The sequence below is a fragment of the Miniopterus natalensis genome, chromosome 2 (genome assembly GCF_054644295.1).
Source record: "Miniopterus natalensis isolate mMinNat1 chromosome 2, mMinNat1.hap1, whole genome shotgun sequence".
NCBI classification, from domain to species: Eukaryota; Metazoa; Chordata; class Mammalia; order Chiroptera; family Miniopteridae; genus Miniopterus; species Miniopterus natalensis.
The window spans coordinates 50,750,654-50,775,187 of record NC_142082.1 but is presented as its reverse complement, the minus strand read 5'-3'; the positions used below and the strand labels follow the sequence as shown (position 1 = coordinate 50,775,187).

Genomic DNA, 24,534 nt, shown 5'->3' with positions numbered 1-24,534 from the left:
CCAGTGGGCTCGGAGAAGGAGCTAGACCTGTGGCAGACCAATGTCGTCTGTGCCACGGCGTGCGGTGGCGAGGGTTTTGCGTGCTGAAGAGAACACCGTGCTGGTGAGTCATGCCCCTAATGGACAACAAGCATCTGTGAGCCTCGGGGCTTTGAACAATTTCTTGTCTCCTCTGCCTGCACCTAGGATTGCGCCTGGTGCAGGGCAGGGGCTCGGTGTTTGTTGACGGAGCAATTGGCTGACGTAGTCCCCCCGAGAGAGATGGCTGATTCTGTTTTTTTCTGCAGCTAGAATTCTGTTCACACCTGCAGAGTCTCAGAAAATGTGATCATCTTTTTCTCGAACCCAAATTTGACCTTGCCCCGACCTTTTGTTAGAAACAGATTGCTAAAGGTAGGAGGGGAGGTTGAAGGTCTGTAAGTTTAAGGTCCATGAGAACGACCTGGGCGTTGTTCAGCACCCCCTCTCCCCACAGGCTACATGCTGTTCGAGCTCCCACTTGCTTCTTAGGACAGAACGTGGCCTGGTCAGGTCGCTGAGGACGAGCTGAGCCCATTCAGCGGGGCTTCCCTTTTATAAACGATGGGGTGGGTGGTGTTCCCTCCACTCTACACACCAGAGAGTCTTGATTCTCACCACTCTAAACAAGTACTTGTGCCTCCACTGTGATTTTTTTTATACCTTCAACTTATTTTTGCCACATAACTTTTTTATTTATTTTAGTTAACATGCAATATTGTGTTAGTTTTTGGTGTACAGCATAGTGGTTTAGCATTTATATACCTTACGAAGTGATCACCACAATAAGCCTAGGTCCCATCTGGCACCCACAAGCTTATCACAATATTATTGGCTGTATTCCCTTTGCTGTATTTTACAACCCCCGTGATTAATTTCATGACTGGCAGTTTGAACTTCTTAATTCCCTTCACCTTTTTTGCTCCCCACCCTCCTCCCATCAGTTTGTTCCCTGTATCTATAGTTTGTTTTTGTGTTGTTTTGTTAATTCGTTTATTTTGCTTTTTATATTCCACACATAAGCGAAATCATATAGCACTTGTCTTTCTCTGTCTGACTTTTCTCGCTTAGCATAATACCCTCAGGGCCCACCCATGTTATTGCAAATGGCAAAACTTTATTCTTTTCATGGCTGAGTAATATTCCATTGTATATATGCACTTCTTTATCCATTCATCTATCAGTGGACACCTAGCTTGCTTCCGTATGTTGGCTATTGTAAATAATGGTGCAATGAACATAGGGGTGCATATATCTTTTTGTATTAGTGTTTCAGTTTCTTCAAATAAATACCCAGAAGTGGGATCATATGGTAGTTACATTTTTAACTTTTTGAGGAATCTCCATACTGTCTTCAATAGTGGCTGCAACATTTTACATTTCCACCAGGAGCTCACAAGAGAGCATCTTGGGAAGGGCCCTGGTGCAGGCAGAGGGCAGCCACCATTGGGCAAGACCCATGTGGGTCTTGGGGCTGCTTAGCAGGAGCTATAGTGCCAGCTGAGGAAGAGACTGCATTATGAGCAGAGGCTGGCTGCTGCTTATGTAGAGGGCCTGAAGCCTCTGGAAGAGGCTCTGGCTGGGCAAGTGGGTCAGGCAGAGCAGGTCTCAGGGAATTATTGGAATTTAGAAAACAGTGTTACCCAGGTAATGGAGAGGGACAGATTTTGCCTTCACCTGTTCAGGGACAGCTAGGTAGGAGGAGAGCTCAACAAAGGAACAATGGAACCTGCCAGCACTTCCATCCCTCGAGAGAGTTCCCAACAGTCCTTGCCCTCACCCTAAAGTTAGTCAATTTAATGCTTCCTCCCACCTATAACCCAGGCAGTTTCCCCCACCTATAACCCATGCCTCTGTGCTGGAGCTTAGAGCCTGTGAGTGTGTGTGTGTTCCCTTGCAGGCCAGTGTCTCAGTCTTCCACAGACTTTTCTCTCTCTCAGATATAGTCCCTGCCAGATGTTATGGGGACTTCGTTTCCTGGCACAGGACTTCCAAAGCCAAGATATCCCTCCCGTTTATTAATCATGGGTGGGGGACCTGCCTGGATGGTGTCTCTGCCCCTCTTACCTGTCTTGATGTGGCTTCTTCTTTATATTCTTAGTTATAGGAATTCTATTCTGCTAGTCTTCAGGTGGTTCTCAGTGATGGTTGCTCTATAATTTAGTTGTAATTTTGATGTGTTTGTGGGAGGAGGTGAACTCAGTTTACCCAGTCTGCCATCCTGTCTCTGCCTCGTGCTTCAGGAATTTAAAGCCATTCCTCTGTCCCATCCAAGTGCTTTCTGCTCTAGGCTCTGCCACTCTTCTCTGGGCATCATCATCTTTGGTTCATGGTTTAGTCTTTTTGGTAGAGCCCTTAGCTATCTCTACCAACTAAAATTATGCCCTAGTAATGGGAAAACACCTTTCTAATTGGATACATATGTATTTGTGTGCGTGCGTGCGTGCGTGTGTGTGTGTGTGTGTGTGTGTGTGTATAATTTGAGGTTATCCTTGCCGTGGTGTTCGTTTATGTTTTTAACATTCTTACTTAGAGTTTTCTATCACACAGTTTTTTAAAAGCCATATTTTGACTAGAGCATAATATTGTTGTTATTTTTATTATGAAATATTTCAGATATGCAGAAAATAGAGAGAAAAGGAGGTATTTTTAAGCTAAATACCCATAGACCTACTATCTAGGTTTTTAAAATGTTATTATTTTCCAGATTTCCTTCAGCTTTCTCTTTAAAGAAATGTCCACATTGTTTAGTGTTAGAGGAAATGGGACAAGTTTACATAGGGGGGGAGATAGCACAGGGTACAGTAACTTTCTACTGCATTTATGAAATAGCTTTTATTTTATTTCTGAGGCCTTGTAGAAAACTAATCTCATTGCCTTTTTAGTGTAATTATTTTCAGCTTTTCCTGGGGTCGGGGAGAGGATCAGGCCTTTCAAGCACCAAGTTTATAACTGATGTCATCTCTTAACAGACAGTCCTGGTTTCCACCGCCCCCTCCAGGTTATAACACCTCTCCAAGCACAGGAGCAGGCAGAAGGTAAGGGAAAAGTGCCAGATGTAATTGCTATGTAATTTGAGGGGACACTGCGTTAGATATTGACAATGTATAACTGTGGATGCTTTGGAATCAATTGGAGACAATTTTGTGAACTCTGAGCGCTGAACAAGACAGTGCCCACTGGGAGGGAGGCCAGGGTACAAGTGCCCCAGTCTGAAATCTGACAAGCTGCAAGGAGCAAGTAAGTAGCAGTATTAGTTTGCTAAGAGCTGCAGTAACAAAGTGCCCCAAACTGGGTGGCTTAAGAAAAATGTATTTGTCATAGTTCCAGTGGGCAGGAGTCTAAGATCGAAGTGTCGGCAGGGTTGGTTCCTTCTAAAGGCCGTGAGAGAGAATCTGTTCCATGTTCTCCCTTAGCTTCTGGTGGTTTCCTGACAACCTTCCTCATTCCCTAGTTTGCATTTCCATCATCCTGATCTCTGCCTTCATTTTCACATGGTATTCTCCCTGTGTGTGTGTTTGTGTCCAAATTTCCCTTTCTTATAAGGACACCAGTCATATCAGATATGGGGCCCATTCTACTCCAGTATGACCTAACCCTAACTTAACTAATTACATCTGCAATGAGCCTATTTCCAAATAAGGTCACGTTCTGAGGCGCTGTGCATTAAGGGCTTCAACATATGAATTTTGAGGGGAGGACACAATTTAACCTGTAAGAGTGGCAGAGGAGAGAACAGAATCAGCACCATGTGGGGCTCCCACATGGGCACCTGGTGCACCGCAGCTTCCAGTCTGTGGTGAACCCAGACAACTGCATGGGGGTATGTGTGGCAAGTTCTCTGTAAACTATAAGTGATAGGTGGATGTTTTCTATTTTTATTTTTTTGTTTGTTCAGAGCAATAATTAAATTAAAATTATAGATCATGTTGGGGACAGTTTCCATACAGTTTCCATACAGAAATGCAAGCAACAATTTAATATATATAGAATAAGTGATTACTGTTTATGAGAAATGGTTCTAAGATCTTGGGATGTATTAGTGAATAAAACATGGAGTCTACACTATGACCTTCAAAGAAGCACACACAAGTGTGGACACTCCTGTAACCTATGTCATCACTAACACATGAACAAAAACAGGTCTGCTATTTGGTTTTGCTTTAGGGTGTCCAAAGTTGTTTTCATGTCTTCAACCCCTAGAATATCTTACCAACTATTTTCATGCTTCAGTGGGATTTATGTTTCCAATACAACAGTTAGAAAAGAGAGTTATTAAATGATGTGCTTGTTTAATATTAGGTTGCTTTATTTCTTAAAATTTTCATCTGCTGTGCAGGCTTTCAATGTCTCTTTTATTTCCAAATAATAGAAATATTTGAAAATAAGTGTCTTTGTTGTAATTTAGGTTGGATCTATTGGACATAAACTTTAGTCCAAGAATAGACACAAAGAACCCAAGTTGCTTCTCACACCTGTTGTTGCTACATATGTGTGTGTGTTATATTATTTGTATCTCTTATATTTATATATAAAATTATTGAACATACTGAATAACCACAACTTGGAATTATATCCACCTTCTGTTAAAACGTTTTCTTTTTAAACCTGCTCATCAGTAGCTGACTTCCAATTATATGAACTGCCAAGTACGGATTATATTTCTAGTTTAAGCCCTTCTTTTCCCTCCAGCTGTGTTTAGATATTTCTCTATGAGTGATACCTTTCATGGAGCTACCTAGGTAGGGAAAATTTTAACTAGGAGTTTTATTAGTTGCTATTGTTTCCTGAATATTAACAAATCCACCTAATTTTGTCTTGATAGACAATAACTGGTACTTAGAAATATATATTACTTATTCCAAAATAACTTCCTATTTTTGTCTTCTATTTATATTCCAATATTAATGTAAATTATCATTGTAATGAGCAACTGGTTATATAACTGTGTAAAAATATGGAAGGCTTATTCATGAGTTAACATCTCGTGTTTTCAATGCCCATTGAGCCTGTGGATCCTGCACAGAACTGACCGTTCTTGGCTCTGTGCCCTTACAATGAATGCATTGCTGGACATGATTTACATGGAAGATAAAATGCTCCTATTCCTGATTCCTGGCTCAGGTCCATAGCACCAGAACTAAGGGAAAGAGAAGACTATTGGACTAGGTTGATCAGTTGAGATATCCATTCCTTTTATGGAGCACAGATTACTAATATAACGGCTAACCTGAAGGCCTTCTCGGCAAGGATCCGACCTAACGCCATGCCGAGCTTTGCGGGGAGGAATAGAATGATGACAGTCTAGCAATGCCTTTGATTTCTAAAGTGCTTTACTTTGGAAGAGCTCAAAGTGCACCTTCTGCTTCTCACCTTTAATGCCAGTGCATTCCCAGAGCTGAGAAATGGCCTTTTTAGTAAAAGCTGAAAAATAGAGGAAAATATTAAAGGATGAAAGAAAGCTAAAGCTTCAAAAAGAGATCTTTGTCCCCAGAAGAGCCCAAAGAAAATGAAAATAGATGATCAAAAACAGATTAAAAATATGATTTAAAAAAAATTCTCACCCGAAGATATGTTTGGTTTCTTAATTGATTTGAGAGAGAGAGAGAGAGAAACAGAGAAACTTTGATATGAGACTTTGATCAGTTGCCTCCCATCGTACATGACGGGATCAAACCTGCAACCTTTTGGTATATGGGACGATGCCCAAACCAACTGCGCCACTCAGCCAGGGCAAAAATACTATTTTTAAATAATAGCTAATAGCTCAATGCTAACCTATTTTCTTTCATCCTTCACTTATACGCTGGTCTCCTCCCCTCACTCTCCCCTCCCCTCTTCTGCAAAGGAATTTCCCTTAACACTGACATGCTCACTCTCTTTTCTGTTCTTCCATTTGTCAGCCTTTGTTTTTTCCCCATCACATAATCTTTCTCAGAGATTTCATTTCTCCCACACACCCCTGTCTGTGCCACACATTTGAAAAGACCTCCAGACACCCCAGTCTTAGAGGAATGAGTATTTTTACTGAACTTTTTAACCCTTGATTTCTCTGTGGCCTTTGAAGCCCTGGGCCACCCCACCCCTCCATTGCTCCTTTCTGGACTTACACAGTGTGGGACACTAAAATTTAGTTGTGTTTGGATTAAAATCTATTACAGGCATGATGTAAGCTATCCCAAAAAGGTCTCAAGCTTTTTTTTTAATCAACAGAAGACCCATGATATCACACCTTGATTAATATTTATATGTGTACCTATACCTATGACTATATAACTCTGTGTTTATACCTATATCTATTTTTATATCTACATCTATAACTATATCTACATATAATTCTACACATTCAATTAATATAAGGCTGGTGAATTCAACTAGAACCTAAATGATAAAAATTAATTTTATAAAATAACCATAAATTATAACTCAATAAAAAAAGCAATTTCCTAAAACAAGTATTGTTTTATGTAGGACATACATTAGTTTTCCAGTGAAAGGGTTAAGAGCTGTGTGATCAAACACAAGTTTGCAGTTAAGAATTGAATCTCTTTGAAAGCCTCTGCCCCCTTTTTGATAAAACAAGATTAAAGAGAGAAGTAGTAATTCATGTTAACAAGACATAGTGTGTAAAGTTTGGAACTTAAAGGAAACCTCTTCTAGCTGATTTCTAAGGTAGCTCCTTGGTCATCGGGATATAAATGTTCTCTGACCTTCTCTTTCTTCTCTTGCTGAGAAGGGAAACTCAGCATAGTGTTTCCAGTGACCAACCTATGTCAACAAGATTATTTTCTCTGAAACCTTCTATCTAAGGCCATCAGAACCTATATATATATATATTTCATTTTAATCAAGATTTTAGCTGTTCTTCACTACATTCAGTTGTCTCTCTTCCTACCTCTCTGATTAAACTCCTGCTTCACTGTTTCTCCCCTTTTCCATTTTCAAATCCTTTCCATCTTAAAATAGAGTTTCCTAAAAATAAATAGCCTAATCTTAAAAAAAAAAAAAAAAAAACCCACAAAGTTCTCAGAAGCATTGATGATACTTTCCGTCTCCATTTTCTGGTTCCTACCACAATTAGTTCGTGGAGACAGCTCTCCCCAGATGGCTAATGATCTCGCAGATGAACTATTTTGACCTATTAGTCCCTATGACGACTTGACCTTTGAAAAGGTGCCACTGGCCACTCATGCCTTTATGAAACCTCTCTCGTTGATTTTTGAGAAATGCCCCCCCCCCCCCCCCCACACACACACACACTGTCCTGGATTTCCTTTCCTTTCTCTGGCCATTCTTCCTCAGGCTGCTTTACTACCTCCATCATCTTCTGCCAATCCATGAAATGCTGATGTTCCTAAAGGCTCAAAGTTTTTCTTCTCTTGAACCTGTGCCCTGCCCTCCTGCAGTGTCACCCATGCCCAGGGCTTTGGTGGCCCTGAGCGTGCTCCCGACGCCTCCATTTCCATCCATCCACACCCATCCGAGTCACCTTTGGAGGCCAGCTGCCGACTTGACCCCTTCACTTGAATATCTGAAAACCACCGCAAACCCAGCATGTTCAGAACGAAATTCCTGATTCTCCAATAACCTGGTTTTCTGTGTCAGTTCACACTCCCCTTCAGCGGGCCGGCACCACCGCAAACCTGAAGTTGTTTTCCATTCCTTTCCATTCTTAACCACCCAAATTCACTCCACCAGTAAACCCTGTCCGTTTGCTTCTCGGACGCCCCTTGAATCTATATCCCTCTTTCCATTTCTATCACCATGTCTCTCCTGGACACAGCTGCGGCCACCTAAATATCCTCTCTTCATTCACCCCGACACCTACTTCCCTAATCTCTTCTTTACACAGTTGCCAGAATGATGTTTATAAAATGATCATTGGAACTTATCACTCTCCTAAATAAAAATTGTGGCTTTTTATTATTCTTAGAATAAAGACCCAAATCCCTAGCGTTGACTGCCAGCCCGGGTCGCTCATCACTCCCCTTCGCTCTCTGTTCCAGTGTCATGATCTGCGCTTTGCTCCACCTTCCCTGGGCCCTTCTCGCGCGGGGTTCGCTCTGCCTGGGACGCTGTGTTCCACCCCTACGGGCGTGAGCGCTCAGGGCCATGTTTGGATCTGATTTCAAAGTGTCACTTCTGACTTATCTCTGTTCTGTTCTCTCTGCTCCACGCTGACTCGGGCACAGGCGATAGCGACTCCTTTTCCTTGATTTGTCCAGATGCCATTTGCATAAGATTTTAATAAAGATGCGGAATGGGGGAGCAGCAGTAATACGCTGTAGAGCCCAGACCACACTATGTAAAACGTTACCCTACAGATTCCTATTCGTAAGTTCTTTGGCACCCCCGTTACTGGTCACTTCTCGTTGGCTGGCATTTCTCTGCAGGCATGACCCTGTTGCTAGTCTGCTCGGCAGCCCCTCACTTCTTCTTTCTTCCATTTATGTCTCTCTTTTCCTCCTCTTCTCATCTTACCCCCTCCCCTCAATTCCTACCAAGTACTTGGGCCTGGTCGTTTAGGTCTCCGTATGCTGTGCCAGGCTCCCCTCACAGAATCTATCCTCATAACTCAGCATGATGGTTTACTCCCTCCTTGGCAGGCCCTCTAGGCTGCCTTTAAAAATAAAGTCATTTTTTTCACATCACAATAATATAAACATACAGTCACACACACTTAAAACATCAAAACTGTCGTTGACCTCCCCGCCTCCCTTACCACCCTCGTCCAGTCACTGCCGAGTGTGAGGGATGTTGTGGCCACCTGGTGGCAGGAGCGCACTACAGGCTTCCTTCCGACGGTGCTTTGGGGTGGCCATGGGGAGGTCACCAAGAGCATGAGACTTTCCAAAGGCCACTGCCCAGGGGCCGCCACCCAGAGGGAGAGGATGGCAAGGAGACTCCTGAGGGAGAGGGGCCCAGAGGGGAGGCTGCCATGTCTAGGTGATGCCACTCAGCACATGGCGGGAACTCCAAAGGGTAAGAGCAGCTTGGGGGCTTCTATAGCTCCGAAAGTTGGATGCTGTGGTTGCACAGGAACCGTAACACAGATCAACTGTAAGATCATGAGAAGAGCAGCAACATTTTCTGGGAGCTCTGAGGGGGTGAGGAGAGCGTCTATCAAGGGATTCAGGAAAAGGCCCTGAGACAGACGGCGGGGGTGGGGGGGAGAGAACTTATACAGTGCTAGGTTTTTAATCTCGGGGTGATTTCAAGCAGAGTGATGTCACCAATCAAAGCAGGAAGAGAGAGGAGCATAAAACAAGTACACAGTTGGTCTTATGAAGCTGAATGTGCGTTGAGTTGAGCAGCTCGGGCCTGGGAGCCTGGAAGGACATATTTGTGGAGGTAATTTCCAAGCAGTGAGACATGGGGGAGATGATTAGATAAGAGGCGGGCCAGAGATTCAATTTGGGATTGAGCCCAAAAATTTCAAATGTGGTATCTTCAGATTGAAGTTACCTATGGAGAAAATATTAACCAGGGAGAGAATGAGAGTTGAACATTGATGTGTGTCTACACATGGGGGCGTAGAGGAGGAACCAGAAAACAATAGACTAGTGCGGTTACGTGGTAAGAGGTGAGGTGCGATGAGAGGCAGAGTAAGTCGATGCCTTCTACCACCCGAAATCAGCCCACTCTTCAAAGTCTGGCGTGGATCTTACTTCCCCCACACAGCTTTCTCAGCCCAAGGGCTTGTCTTTGTCACCTGAACTCAGAAAGCTTATTGTTTGCAATTCCCACTTGTCAATTCATTGTGCATGACCTGAAAACATTACTTACTTTTGGGGTATGTTCATAGGCTAGACAGCATCGTCTTATAATCCTTTGAATCATCAACACCTTTGTCCAGAGTAATTTGTTAATAAGTACATAGTGATTAATGAATTTTAATATCTCTTAGTAGATACAAGATAAGGAATTTCCCTCAACCCGTTATCAGATTTATATCTTTGTACTTAGGCTTTTTTCTATGTGCTTAAGTTATGATGACTATTTAAACATAGCTCTCTCGTCCCTCTCTCCCGCTCTGTGTCTGTCTCTCTTTCTTCCCCAAAACACTTGTTCAGCTCTGACTATGCGCTCCGAAAGCCCTTTGCTAGAATCCAGGAATAGAGAGACGTGTAAGGCCCGGTCCCTATCTCAAGAAACTCAAACTCTATGGGGGAGTCCACTTGAGCCAGATGTGCTAGACACGAAGGCTGTCCCTGACTGAGTGGCTCCTTGGGGTACGATAAACACAAAGGTTGGGACAGCCACTGACTATGTGGAAGCATGGAGAAGGAGGCAACGGAGGATGTGTCTGAGGAGCAGTGGGGTCAAAAAAGGAGATGCCTGTGGTAAACCTGAAAAAATGGATGAGAGTAAGCCAGGTGCAGAGGCGAGGCGAGGATGGAGCCATTCCCAGCGGAAAGGAGAGAAGGAGCGAAGGTCCTGGTGGCAGGGAGCATGGTGTGTCTGTGCACGTGCGTGCATGTGTCTATTTGTGTGCAGAACTATGGGGTTTCTATCCGGGACGCCTCCTCTGCATTCATCCTTTATCAGTCGTGTTTAGTGGTAGCAGGAAATCCAATCATTCCCATTATGATGCCACGTGGGAAAATGTTATTTAGTATAAGAAATCATGGGGACATACTCATTTATAATCTGTGATAAGCTTTGGCACCTTTTCAGAATATCCTTTCTGCTTTAAGAGTTAATGCTTTGTTGCTATGTAATTTGAGCTCTGACTATGCGCTAGAAACAGTGAAATATATATTAAAGAAAGTACAAAGATAATCATTATGGAAAATTATTAGAAGGTCAGAGCCAGTGAAAGTTTTTCCCTTCCCACTTCTTTCATTTGAAGATTTATGAAAAAGCCAGACACAAAATAGTTTGTCACTAATCATTAGTATATGTCTTCATTTTCAAGTTCTTACACCCTTCCTCGTCTTTTTGAGTCCTTTGAGAATGATAACATTTGCCAGACTTGAACCAATAGAGTGGGTAATAGGTGGCATTCATGAGAAATGTTTAGTTGCATCAAAATGAAATATGGAAACAAGGTTCCTGGAAAGTTGATGTTGAAGTTGCTTTTTATTTCAGAACCAACCATTCAGTATTGATATTCTGTTTATAGTAAGTTCAGTGCTCTGACTATGCATTTAGGTGACTTAGAGATTCAGTGGTTAAGCGCCACATGAAGCTCATAGAAGTCAAGTTAAAGTAGTTGTTTAACAGGCAATATGAATGTTCATGATTGTTATCCATTTTAATGATTTAAAATTAACAATGAAGCCATCACCACCAGTAACAACAAATCAAGGTGGATTTTTTGTGTTTTTTCTGGAATCATTTTCAAAGACAGAGAACAAAATACATAATATCTAGTAAAACTAAAATCATGGAAACACACCTAGGAAAATTACCATATAGTTAAATGCTTACTTGCTACATTCTTTCATAATTTCCATCCATATTTGATTCAACCTCTTTTCCTTCAGTGGTTTTCACTTTTGATTAGCTGATTGGTAGATTTGGGGAGAAAAAAAAAATCCTGATTGAGAAGTGAGTTGCCATGGCAACCTTGCACTACAGTTATATTTTTCTGTCAGTAACTATAAATGGTAAAATGTAGCCTTTCTAATTATGCTGCAGTGTTTTTAACTCTTTTGGTACCAAACCTGCTACAAAGTTTGCTGTTAGGCTAAATAGAAACAATATATTTTATTTTTACCTCAACAAAAATGTTCTTTATATTAACCAGAATCTGTTTTGTAAAAATTAAATTATAATACACTCAGCAAAATGTCCAAGTGCAGTGATTTTAAAATCTTATCTGAATGCCTAGAATGCCTATTAAAACCATTAAAAATAAATAAAATGTTATTCTGAGTTAAGGTTTATTGTTTTTAAAAAGTGTTCAAATAAAATAAGGAGGGAGCAAATTCACGATGTGGAAATGAAGGCCTGAGCCTTTGGCTAGCAGCCGCTTTTCCCTCAGCCCTCTGGGCAGCACAGGCGGTGTCTGACCTCCTGACGCTGGTCTTCAGTAACACGTACATTCAAAGAACAGCAGCAAGCGAGAAGCATCCCTGTTTCCCCTCCACCCAGATTCCCGCTGCCCCTCCCGCTCATGGGCCCTGCTGCCTGTCACTGGCAGAGGTGCCCCTTGAGGTCTGGCAAAGGAGGGACCTTCGGGCTCAGAAGCATAGGCGAAGAAGGGACTGTGAGAATCAGGATACCTTGGGGCAAGCTCTCTGCCCCAAACGCCATCCTCCTCCAAGCTACAACTCCTTCTGCCCCAGCCGTAAAAGCCAAAAATTATTTCACTGTTTAGTAGTAGTGCCTGAAGGTTATCAACTAGAGATGATAAGTCTCACCTCAGTTAATAGCATGAACATCTGACAGGCTAACAGGCTGTCTATGGTCGTTCAAATCTTAGTGTCAGTTACATAAATGAGGTTTCCTTTCTGCTAAAACTGGGCAGAATTGGAGCACACTGAGGGAATGGTGGTTGGGATAGTGCGGAGAGGAGATGGCTTTGGAGCAAGCAGCCTCTGGGGGGCAGGGAAGTCTGGGTGTGAGTGACAGGAGCATACTGAGCTCCCATGGGCCTTGAGGGAAGACAGTAGGAATCCCAGGTGGGGAGTGCAAGGACCAACATTTTACTTAGGACTGTCCTCATACTCAGCTAATGGGGGACACTTCTTCCTCTCACCTCTCTTCTCCCTCTTGGACATGTGCAGAATGGCATGTGAGTGGAATAACACAGTATATAAAACCTTTTGAATCTAGCTTCTTTCACTTAGCATAATGCATGTGAGATTTTTCCATGCTGTTGCATATATTAATACTTCGTTCCTTTTCATTGCTGAGTAGTATTCCATTGTATGGAGATACAAAGTCCATTTATCTATTCACCAGTTGAAAGGTATCTTTTGTTTCCCAAGATGCTTTAAATGTTCACATACACATTTTCATTTGAACATATATATTTATATCTCTTGAATAAATGCCTACAAGTGAGATTGCTAGGTCATATAGTGAGTACATGTTAACATTATGAGAAACCACCAAATATCTTTTAAAGTGGCTGTACTATTTTGCATTCCCACAAGCAATATATGAGAGTTTATATTTTTTCATTTTCTTAACATCACTTAATATTATCAGTTTAAAAAATGTATTCTAGCCATTCAAATTGGTGTGTAGTGTATCTCATCATGGTTTAAATTTGCATTTCCTTAGAGACTAATGATGTTGAGCATCTTTTCATATGCTTATTTGTCATACATACATCTTCTTTGGTGAAATATCTGTTCCAATCATTTACCTATTTTTTTGATTGGTGGTTTGTTTACTTATTGTTTACTTTTAAGAGTTTTTTAAAAATACATTCTGCTTACTAGGTCTTTGTCAGATATGTGATTGGCAAATATTTTTTCCCGGTGTGTGGCTTTTATTTTCACGCTATTAATGTCTTTCGCAAAGCAAAAGTTTTTAATTTAATGAAGTCCGATTTATCAAGTTTTAAAAAAAATGAATTGTGCTATTGGTGCTATAATCTAAGAACTCTTTGCCTACTCCATGGTCACAAGTATTTTTCTTCTAAAAGCTTTATAGTTGTATGTTTCACTTGTAGGCCTATGATTCATTTCAAGTAGACTCATTTTTAATGCTGAAAATAATTACAGTTTCACCTGATAATAGTTGGACTGTTCTTACTATTTCTTTGAGAAAACATCAAAGGACCAAAAGATGCTACGAATTCACCAGTACTTTAAAATTGTGTCTCTTTGTGTCTACTGGCCAGCTAAAAAGTTTATTTATGTTCTTATAGATCCAACGTATATTATACTAATTAAGATTTTATGAACCACAACAACATCTATACACATTTGGAAAATGCAACATAGGAATGTGCAAGGTACTTGGTCTATAGCAAGTACTTGGGCACCATGGAATTGAGGATTCCTTACTATATAACTCTGCCTACCCATAGCCGTGTAGTGGTTTGAAGCCACAGATCTGGACCAATCTTTTCCTTTTATGTATAAATAAGCAGAGGTTTAGAGAGAATCTGAAAGTGAGTGGCAGAGCCAGTCTAGAACCTAGACCTCTGGAATCCTAGCCCACTGTGTGCTCCATTGCTGTGTTATGACTTATTAAAGGCCACTGGCTGCTAGAAGGTGAGACATCAGCAACAGTCATGCTTCTGAACATGTGCCTTGTATTCTGTAAGCTCTCTGACAGCGTGCACCACACCCCTTTTTGAATCACCAGTTTTGCCTCATGCACTGCTTGTGTGTCCTCACAGTGTAACTGGGGTAATTGTGGAATAAGTATTTGTTGAGCTAATGACTCCTTCTTTGGGCAGGGAAAGAATACAAGACAACTGTTGTTATTAGATTTTCACTGGAAATACCTGGAAGAGTGTTGGTTGAGTACAGAATGACACGAGGTCTTGCCCTTGTAGGTAACCGCATGCAGCACAGACTCTCCGTTTCGAAGCTTGCTTTCTCTGGCTTCCACTTTCTGTCTGTCCAGCTCACTCCCTTCAGTTTTCGGATTCCAGAAATTTCTCAACCCCACCGCAACCTCCAATCCATCGATGTTACTATCTTTTCACAGTTCCTCACCCCCACACCCCCCATGTCCCTTTTCCCTCCATGCCCATCTCAGACCTCGCGGCCCCCCAAGGTGATCCCGGATTCCCAGGTGCACCCGCTCCCCTCCCTTGCCCTTACTCGCTTGTTGTACACACTTGGCTGCATCATCAGCTCAGTTAAGTCAGCTCGCTGTGCATTCCCGCGCCGCCCAAAGCGGCTGCGTGTGGCGCCTGAAGCGAGGAGCACTCACCTCCACTGAGCCTCGGCTGCGGCCCCAGGAGCGCTGACAGGCGGCTTAGCCTGGGGGTTCACGGAGCCGGGGTTCCCGGTTCAGGTTTCCCACCTCCTGCACCATCAAATTTAGCCTCTTCCATGGGTTTATTCCACCGCCGTGTCCCCCGGCTCTGGCAGCCTCCCTTGGCCTGTCACCTTCCGGCAGCTATGTGCATGTCTCGCTCCTCCCCTCACGGGGAAACACCCCGATGTCACCACCTCCCATTTCCTCCCGAGCCCACTCCTGTAGTGTTTTCCCCCACTGCTCCAACAAAACCACTCTTATCAGGTTACCAGTGACCACTGTCTTACCAAAGCCACGGTCACTTCCCGGGCCTTGTTTTAGCTGATCTGTCAGCAGCCTTTGGCACGGCCAGTTGCTCCTTAAAGGCTGCTACTCCTTGATACCACACCCTCATGTTTCTTTTCTCCTTGGCCGTTCCTCCCCACGCCCTTTCACTGTTTTCTTCTCATGTTCTTGATATCTAAAAATATTGCGGGGCCTGGGGTTCGACGCTTGGCCCTTTTTGTCTCTACTTATACTGACACCCTTGGTGATTTTGTCCAGTTTCAAGTATTAAACTGTCTCTAATCCGATCATGCCCATATTTACGTGCTCTTCCGTGGATGTTCTCGTGGCTCATTTTATCACTTCCTTCAGGTATTGTCTCAAATTTTACCTCACACAGAGGCCTTCCCAGGCCATTCTATATAAAATACTATTCCTACCCCATTACTCTATATCCCCTTACTATGTGTTATTTTTCTTCATAACACTTTTCTCCATCTGTCATATATTTATTTGTGTATTGAAAAAGCCTTTGCCCGGCTGGGCGTGGCTCAGCGGTTGAGCATCGACCTAGGATCCAGGCGATCGGGGTTCGATTCCCGGTCAGGGCACATGCCTGGGTTGCGGGCTTGATCCCCAATGACTCTCTCATCATTGATGTTTCTGTCTGTCTGTCTGTCTCTCTCTCTCCTTTCCTCTCTCTGAAATCAATAAAGATATATTAAAAAAAATAAAATAAAAAAAAGAAAAAGCCTTTGAGACAGAGAAATTGTCCGCTCTGTAGAGTGCCTCATACATAGAAAGTTACCAATAAGTGTTTGTTAAGTACAAGCATGATCCCATTCAGTTCTGACAGTGCCCCGCAATCCTGTGAGAAGGGTTGTTACAGATGAAGAAACTGAATCAGGTTAACTCACAATCACACAGCTGACCATTCAGGCAGCCTGGGCCTAGAGCCCGCATGCTCACCTAGTGTGCTGCAGAAGCCAGAGAGGGACCTGGAGTCGAGATCACAAGGCCCCTTTTACTAGGTGTGGAATTTACCTTGAGGATAACACGGAACAGCTGGATGGCTGTGGTGCGGGAGTGACACGCCCTGGGTAAGATTCTGGCTCCCTCCAAAATCTGCAGGTGGCTGCCCAACGCCAGCTGCGAGGCCGCCCAGTCGGGCGAGCTTAGAGGCTGCCTTGGCACTTGCAAAGTTTAGGCTGGTCGTATATACATATATGCTTCCTAGCGCCAAACTGGCCTGTACTGACAGTATTTAAGTCGGATTTAGCAAAGAGCTTCAAATCAACTTTTCCTTGAGGTGTGTGGAATTGAAAACCGTCGTTGCTGTTTCTGCAGCAGCCTGATAGTTGACGTAATTCCTAGAGGAGCTTATATATTAAAGCCCAAGAGCCATTTACTGTGCTCATGCGCTGCTGACCCAAAATGCTACGACTTGAGCTAGATAGCCCAGCAAGATATTAAGCCGTTTAAAGAAAACATTATGTTTCAAGCCACAGTTAAAGAAGATATGACTTCCAAAATTTTGATTAAATATTAAAGTATCCATAAGTTAAATATTTGACTTCTTTAACATTTAGTGCTTTATAGATTTTGACCTTTACAGTTACCTCATGTATGGGGATGTGTGTAAGATGCATAAGATATTTTCATATAGGTAATAATACATGCATTCAATGAATAGATGCTAAAATAGACTGTGTTTCCATGGTGAAATGAACTGCTGTATTCTGTTTTAAAGGGAACCAGCTGTTCACCCTCCAATACCTCCAAAGCCCAGTTCTCCAGTTTTATCTCCTGGCCATCTGAGACGGGATAATAGGTAAGACCTAGCACACCAAAATTTCCAAAATGAACACGGTCAAGGGAAATGAAAGCAATTGAACTGTGCCCTGTTTTGTGTAAAGCATGGGTGTGTTTTGTGTGTACATTTACTGAAGAAGCACATGTAAAAAGCTTTTCTACTTTTGTTTGTCAAAACAAGTGTGTGTTTATGTTTGCCTTTGAATACTTATGACCATTACTTGTCTTTGGAGATACACTTTCAAGATAGAAATTGAACAACCTTCATGTCCAGAAAGTGTTCAAGCTCAGGAATCCTCTAATTTATGTATTAGGAACCAATACGCAAGGAGCCCCTCTCTCCCTTTATCTTATAAATATACATGTCCATATATATATATATGTATTTGACATATATTATATATACATACATATACATTTTGTGTATATTCACTCATAGCTAAGTTTCCTATTAAGAGCTACAGTTTCAATGAAAGATGTTTTTGAAACTTTGTGTCACTGCTCAAACCCTCCCTTAGGTTAGAAATACCTTTGGGTAGTTTTTTAGTCTTGTTTTAGCTAAGGAATTTATAATTTACTTCAAAACTATCACGGATTTTAAAAAATGTTCTAATGAACTTATCTCCAAATCAGGGAAAAAAAAGATGGACTGCATTTCCACTTTGAATCTCTAACACTGTAATTAGTACTGAGAAACAAATTCAGAGACCTGAACATCTTCCCATGTGTTCCTATTAAACTGTTTAATAAGCTCAAATTATCTCTCAAGATGTACGGTGCACATTTCCATTATTATTGTGAAATCTAAGACGGTGTCTCAATGAAGACAATACATTAGATCCACTTCATTGCCTGCCTTTGATTCTTTTGTATTTTTGCTTTATGATGGTGATTTTTTTTGACAACATGTAAGACAATTCTAGAACTATTATTCAGTCAGAGGATAGCTTCGGCTGGAAAATGCTGATTAGGTGGTAGAGATATGTAGCATTAAGTGTTCACCCTATTGAGTTAAAAACCAGGTCTCAATTTCTATCCAGTGAAACTTCACAGGGCCTTTAAAATATTGTCCTTAGGATAAGAGGTTCCATCGTTAATGAGTCAAGAGAATACGTCTTCATTGAGTTAATGAAAAATATAGGCCATGTTTATAACTTTTTATTTGCACAATGGTTATAATTACACTCTTAAAAATAACTTCTCAAGCTTTTTATCTTACATTATATTTTCTTTAATAACACTAACAATTAAATTTTAATTTGAATAACATTTTTAGGGGGTTAAAATAAATTGGATTTAGTACCTCTTAAATTCAAATATAAAATTAGTGACTCTAGAGCAGTGAACTTACGTAGATTCAAAAGAAGCTAAATGCTATGGGAATTAGTCTAATCCATTTTTACTACTCTAATTTATTTCTTCCACATTGATCCTAAAAATAAAATTAGGGCAGCTTACATGCTTTAAGTCCTGATTACTTTAATCACAGCAAGATGATTTTAATGAAAGAATATGAAAGGGAAGTGTTTCCTATGTAATTAACACATGTCCTCAGGAGTACAAAAAATAGTTTAATATAGTTTCTTGAGAACAAGCAAGAATGTGTAAGTAGGTTAATAAGATACTTGGGGAAAAAGCAGAGAAAAGCCTTATATCATAAATTGTGACAGAACCTAACACTGTAAAATTTAATTCTATCAACTCAGTGTGGTCATTCCCGATGTGGTGAGTATACTGGAAATTTAAAAATATTTCCCTTGCCCTGGCTGGTGTGGTTCAGTGATGAGAGTGTCCGTCTCAGACAGAAGGGTTGCAGGTTCAGTTCCCAGTCAAGGGCACGTACTTGGGTTGCAGGTTCAATCTCCAGCCCCCGTGGGGATGCAAGTGGGAGGCACCAATCGATGTGTCTCTCTCGCTTTGATGTGTTTTTTTCTCTCTCTCTCTCCCTCCCTTCCTTCCACTCTCTCTAAAAATCAATGGAAAAAATATCCTTGAGTGAGGGTTAACAAAAACAAACAAACAAAAAAAGGGGAAAAATTATTTCTCATCGTATATATCTGAGCAATTGTATTTCTTGATAGTATTCAAATGGAATGTCTCCAAGGAACTTAAAAAATTACCCCTCTGATGTCTAATAACAAAAACTGATTCTTAATCTTTTCAGATATTATATCATTATCTAAAAGAGATAAGTATGAAAATGCTTGATTGATGGCTGGAAACTAAACTAAAATGGACATGAAATGAACATATTTAGAGCATATATTTCTATATATATTTAGTGGTTTAAAATATATTAAATGAGCTAGGTGCAATTGCAAAGTTAATATATTGGACTCTATAATCTCAAATAGGATATGTGGTCGAGTTTTAGTTTTTTGTCATCTCAAATAGTGTTCCAATACACTTTGATCTTTTTGAACATAAATGTTCTCTTATAAATGTAAATTTCACAGAGAAGGATTTTCTTACCTAACAAACATTATCTTTAACTTTTAAAATATAGGCAGATTTGTCCACCTAAAGCAAATGCATATACAGAAACCAACAGATCTGCTGAAAGGAGTATAAGGTACAGTGAACTATTTCTGTATCTGTGCAATTGTGGAAATGATAAAGCAGGCTTTATTAGAACACTTAAAGTATGAAATAATAATAAAATATATAAAATCAGTTTTCCAGCTGACTTCAATATAGTGGGTAATAAATATTTTTATATGTACCTAAGAATTTTATTTCTTTAATTTCTATTCTAAGATTTATGTTAAGAAAACAACTAAAATTTCCTAAACATGATAACAGAATAAGATTAAACCTCTTAGGCAGGAAAACACCTCTTCATTCCCAGCACTTGTCCTAAGGTTGCTATTGATGTATAAATGAATAGGTGGAAATATAGCCATTCGATTGAACTTGTTCCACAAAAGCTTGGCCTAGAATTGGCTGTATAAAAAGGTCTCATCCAGCTCTACCTGCCGGAAGAGGCTCACAACTGTATTGACAACTGTGGGGACGGCTTCCCCATGACAGTCCTGATTTACGCCTGTTGTCTTGCACATCTCATCTAGATTAGGATTTGTTTTGGATATATCATTATGATTTATTTTTTAAGAAAAAACTCTAGTTTTGAAATTAGTTTTTGAGCCAGACGTATATTTTATAGGTCTATTAATATGATAAGCCAATTTTTATTCTGGTAAAAAACCACCATAAGTTTACCATTTTACTCATTACGATAAACCAATTTTTTAGTCAAAACTTTTTGACTGAAAGCATTTTCAAAGTTCAAAACTTACAGACTTCTTTTTCAGAAAAAAATCATTTGCGTTGACTCCCAGAACAGAGCTTGAAACATACATCACACAGATACCTTACCTCTGGGAAATATCGTGTTTCTCTAGCTCCTAATAACTTAAAGTACAACTCTGGTCATCATTTCCCAGACTGTGTCCCATGTGCCGCCAGACGTTAATGAATGTTCTGTGAAAGGGTTTACTGGCCCAAGACACTGAGGAAATACAGTTAAATAGAGTTCTCTGGCATGAGGCTTCTCAAAACCTTAAGTATGCATATATACCTCTGAATCCCCAAATGTTGGTTACACTTCCTAAATTTACTAAACTACAAAATTTTTTCTTCATGGAATCCTAACCTTTATCAGACATTGCTTGTGAAACATGAGTATTAATTACAGGGAAACCTATAGGGATTTTCCCAATTATTCCTTTTCGCGATCTAGAGGGACCTGCATGGATTTACGCTGAGTACCCTGTACCGTAGTTTACAATGTACTTTCTTCCCCTTTGGAAGCCTAAGAAGGCAGTGCTTTTTCCCCTCATGTGAGGGATGAATGAATTATCTGAGTATGTTGCTCAATGCTCCTTGGTTCTGGTAGAAAAGTTCTGAATACGCTTCTGTGCTTACTTGTGCAGTTAACCATACTTTCTTTCCATAGCCTTTTTTAGGAATAGAAATTTGTAGCAGCCTATTATGTCTTCAGGAGAAACTGTAGTTATTTCAGTGAGCACTAGATGGCAGAACCAATGCCCAGATGGAATGAAGTGGGGTGTGTGTGTGTGTGTGTGTGTGTGTGTGTGTGTGTGCGCGCGTGTGTGTGCATGCACACGTGCCATGAGCTGATAATATAGACTATTTTGTTACTAAGTTAGACTCAACAATCCCTAAATAACACATGAGCTATCGCTTTCTTCACTGAGAACAGATAAGAAATTTTAGCTGCTTCAAAGGTAGCTTTACTGTCATTGACTTGTATTTATTTTTCATTGTTTGAAGGCGTCAGGATCTTGACAACATCGTCAAAGTGGCTACTTCACTTCAGAAAACTGACAAGGGGTGAGATCTCAGAGTTTGAGCTTGGTTATTTCTTCTCTCTGTCTTTTGAAATGCTTAACCAGTACCTTAAAGTTCCAACTATAAACAAAACTCCAGTGCTGTTTATAATATAGAATTTAAAAGGAGAAAGAATCAGTGTCCACAGGTGTCCCTGAAAATTGGGCGGTGCAGATAGCTATGGATACTTTTCTTCCTCTGCTTTCTCTTCTGGCTGTACACATCCCAGTGACCTCCGCTATCCACGGTCTTCACCTCATTCTAAGCCACCAGCCCTGTAATTAGGCTGCTTGTCCAGATCTCTATCTGTCGCCCCAACACTCCCATTTACAACATCCTAGGCCACATTCAAGCTCCTTCCCAAATAGGCTACTTCCTTACTTCCCCGCTCTTCTATTATTCATCTTTCCAGAATCGTCTTGATCTGTCCATGGCTTTTCCCCTCTATGTAGTATCAGGCATGCATGGATTAAATGTCTAAAGTTTCCCTCGTGCCCTCATGGCCTCACCCCTCTCCAAGCTCTCAGTGACTCCAGCATAGGTTATTGAGTAGCTCTCCGGATTTGCTTACACTCCTCCAGTTTCTGCTCCCACTAACCCATTGCTACCCATCCCTGCCAAAGTTTTCTTCCTAAGATTCTGCTTGAACAATACTCACTGGTTCCCCATTGCCGACTCAATCACATGAAACCTCACTCAAGGCCTTTGATAACCTGGTTCCAACCTAACATCCTAGAGCTGTTTCTGACTGTACCCTGACAGTTACCCTACATTCAATACCAAATTAAATTACTTCCTTTCTGTAGTTTTCAGATGCTCCGCCTTTGTTTATGCCATTCTACCCATGGCAGCCATTTCCAGCCTCAAGATCACCTTATCGGTCCATCCAAGTCCTACCTATTTTTCAAGACCCAGATCAAATATCACCTCCTCTGTGAAGTCTACCCTGAGTAACCTAGTGAAATGTGACTTCTGGTTCTCTAAACTATTAGAGCTCCACTATTTATATTTCATAACAATTAATCATATTTGGTGCTGTTTCGTGTTTTCTATGTAAATGCCTCATCGTCTCGATTATCTGTGAATCTCTTAGAGCAGATATTTTTTCCTATGTATCATATGCCTTTTACTGAGTCTGACCGGATGCTTTCTACAAAGTAGATGTGTTTATAAAGTGCCATAGGTAAGATGATGATGAGCAGTGAGAAAACCGAGTATAAAGATTTCACAGCTTAGATCCCGCGCCTACACATTTTCTTGCTTGATGGAATTTAGTAGTGATGGAGCGTTATTAGGGACTGCAGTCTCACTCGGAACTGCCGAGAAGAAACAGAAATTACGCTTAGCTTTTCTGTGCAAATTCACAAGCTCCAGAAGGGGGCGCTACAGAGGATTTGGAATGTTTCATTTCCCTTTCGTCTCTCATCAAGTTAGATCTCTAATTGTACTTACTTGTTTTTGTTTGGGTAATATTTTGTTTTTAGTAGGGATTAAAAATAGGCAGTTTGTGGTGGGTGAAAGGGATGTTTAAGAGAGAGATAGGTGAGTGATACGGAAAAATGTCTGTTGCATCCACAGGGAAAATGTCTGTTGCATCGATAGTCAAGTATTGTTACTGTGGGGCGCTGACGGGACTAGAACAGCTTTATTTATCCCAGCTGCTCTTTGTGATGTTCCTTTGTGAAAGGGGCTGTTACTCTTATCTGATTAAGAGCATTTAATTTATTGCAAATGCAATGGAGAAACTTAATATCCAAAGCTTTCGTCAATTTACGGTCATTTTAAAAGCTAAACTTCTTCATTCAGGATGTAATCTCCATTTAATTTAATTTGCTACAGAGTGTCTCCTCATGATTTATGCTAATTTTCCTGTGATAAACATGAGCAACCCCCAACCCTGATAATCTCATCATTGTGACTCACCAGTCAGAAAGGCCTGTGGCTAAAATTTACAGGATTCTTAGGTTTGCTCTTTCCCTTGGGGACATGGACAGATTCACAGCCTCAGAGTTGGAAGGTAGAATTTCAAGCAAGAAAAGACAATGGGGCATTGTGTCAGGGGACTGGGTCATGTTTGTCCCACACAAGGAGAGAAGGTTAATTTTTTTTCACAGTCAGTACCTCTCATATTTCAGTATTTATTCTCAGCCTTCAATCCTAATACATAATATTACCTGAATGGATTCATCTATGTGATGGTTGTTGATCTAACATGTTCTAAAGGATCTCTAAGAGGACTGTTGCTACCTTGTGTCAGGCATCTTCAAAGCACATAAGTGACTCAGCAGCTATACCTCTCTAAGGCTAAGCCAGAGTCTTGTCATCTCCAAATGCAGTTAAAAAATAAATATGGCAACCATTTATAACTGAAGAATTTAGTATTGACTGAGAACTGTTTAATATAATGTCCAAAATTAATTTATGGTTTGTCAGGCATTCACAATAAGCACTTTATACTCAATAGCTTATTGATTGTTTTCTGAGGTGGGGACAATTACTAGTCTTATTTTACAGATGGAGAAGTCAAGGCGGTAAGAGGTTAGGTAACTCACCCAGAGTCAACTACTAATAAGTGGGGAATCCTGCATGAGAATCCAGGTACCCCTCACTTGGGAGCCTGAACTTGTAACTATCAAGTTACTGGGCCTCGCAGCCTCCCAGTTAACACCAGGAATGAATCAAGAAAAAAGAGAACCATTGAGAGAGTGTGAAAAACATGTGATTCTAGATCAGGACGCAGAGAGAACCAAAACTTGTGAATTGAAAAACTAGATGTTGTGGGTGGACCTAAGAGGAAAGGACATGCGGTGGGGCCTAAAGAGGAACAGGAAACCCACTGAGGCTGCCTTCTCCGGGCAGAGAGCTGAGCTGCCGTGGTTCCAAGGATATTCTGGAACCCAGGGGATTCGCGTAAACATGCTGCTCCAGAAGAGGCAGCCAGTGAAGGCTTTCCAGTTCTCAAACACAGAAACAGGACACCGGATTTAGCTGGCATGGTGTGAGGTTGAGTAGAATTCAAGAAAGTAGTCAGGCTACCAATGAACCAGTGTTTTTGAATAACTGCTTTGTGCGAGTACATTGTGCAAAAATAGAATCTATAATTAGTCAATGTACCTGAATTTGTTGATTCCATTAAAAACCGGTATTAAGCACCTACTGGATGAAAGACACTATATTAAAGCCTGAAGAAGATCT

At 41.0% G+C, this 24,534-nt stretch overlaps 1 protein-coding gene across 1 annotated transcript in view; it reads left to right on the top strand.

Annotated features, from left to right (window-relative positions):
* The window catches only part of SCEL (sciellin), a 79,309-nt gene that overhangs the window by 14,735 nt on the left and 40,040 nt on the right, over positions 1-24,534 (top strand). Inside the window, exons 8-11 of the mRNA XM_087813834.1 lie at positions 2,991-3,056; positions 16,928-17,008; positions 19,496-19,561; positions 21,283-21,342. Coding sequence (XP_087669960.1) covers positions 2,991-3,056; positions 16,928-17,008; positions 19,496-19,561; positions 21,283-21,342 — 273 coding nt within the window. The remainder of the gene's footprint in view (positions 1-2,990; positions 3,057-16,927; positions 17,009-19,495; positions 19,562-21,282; positions 21,343-24,534) is intronic.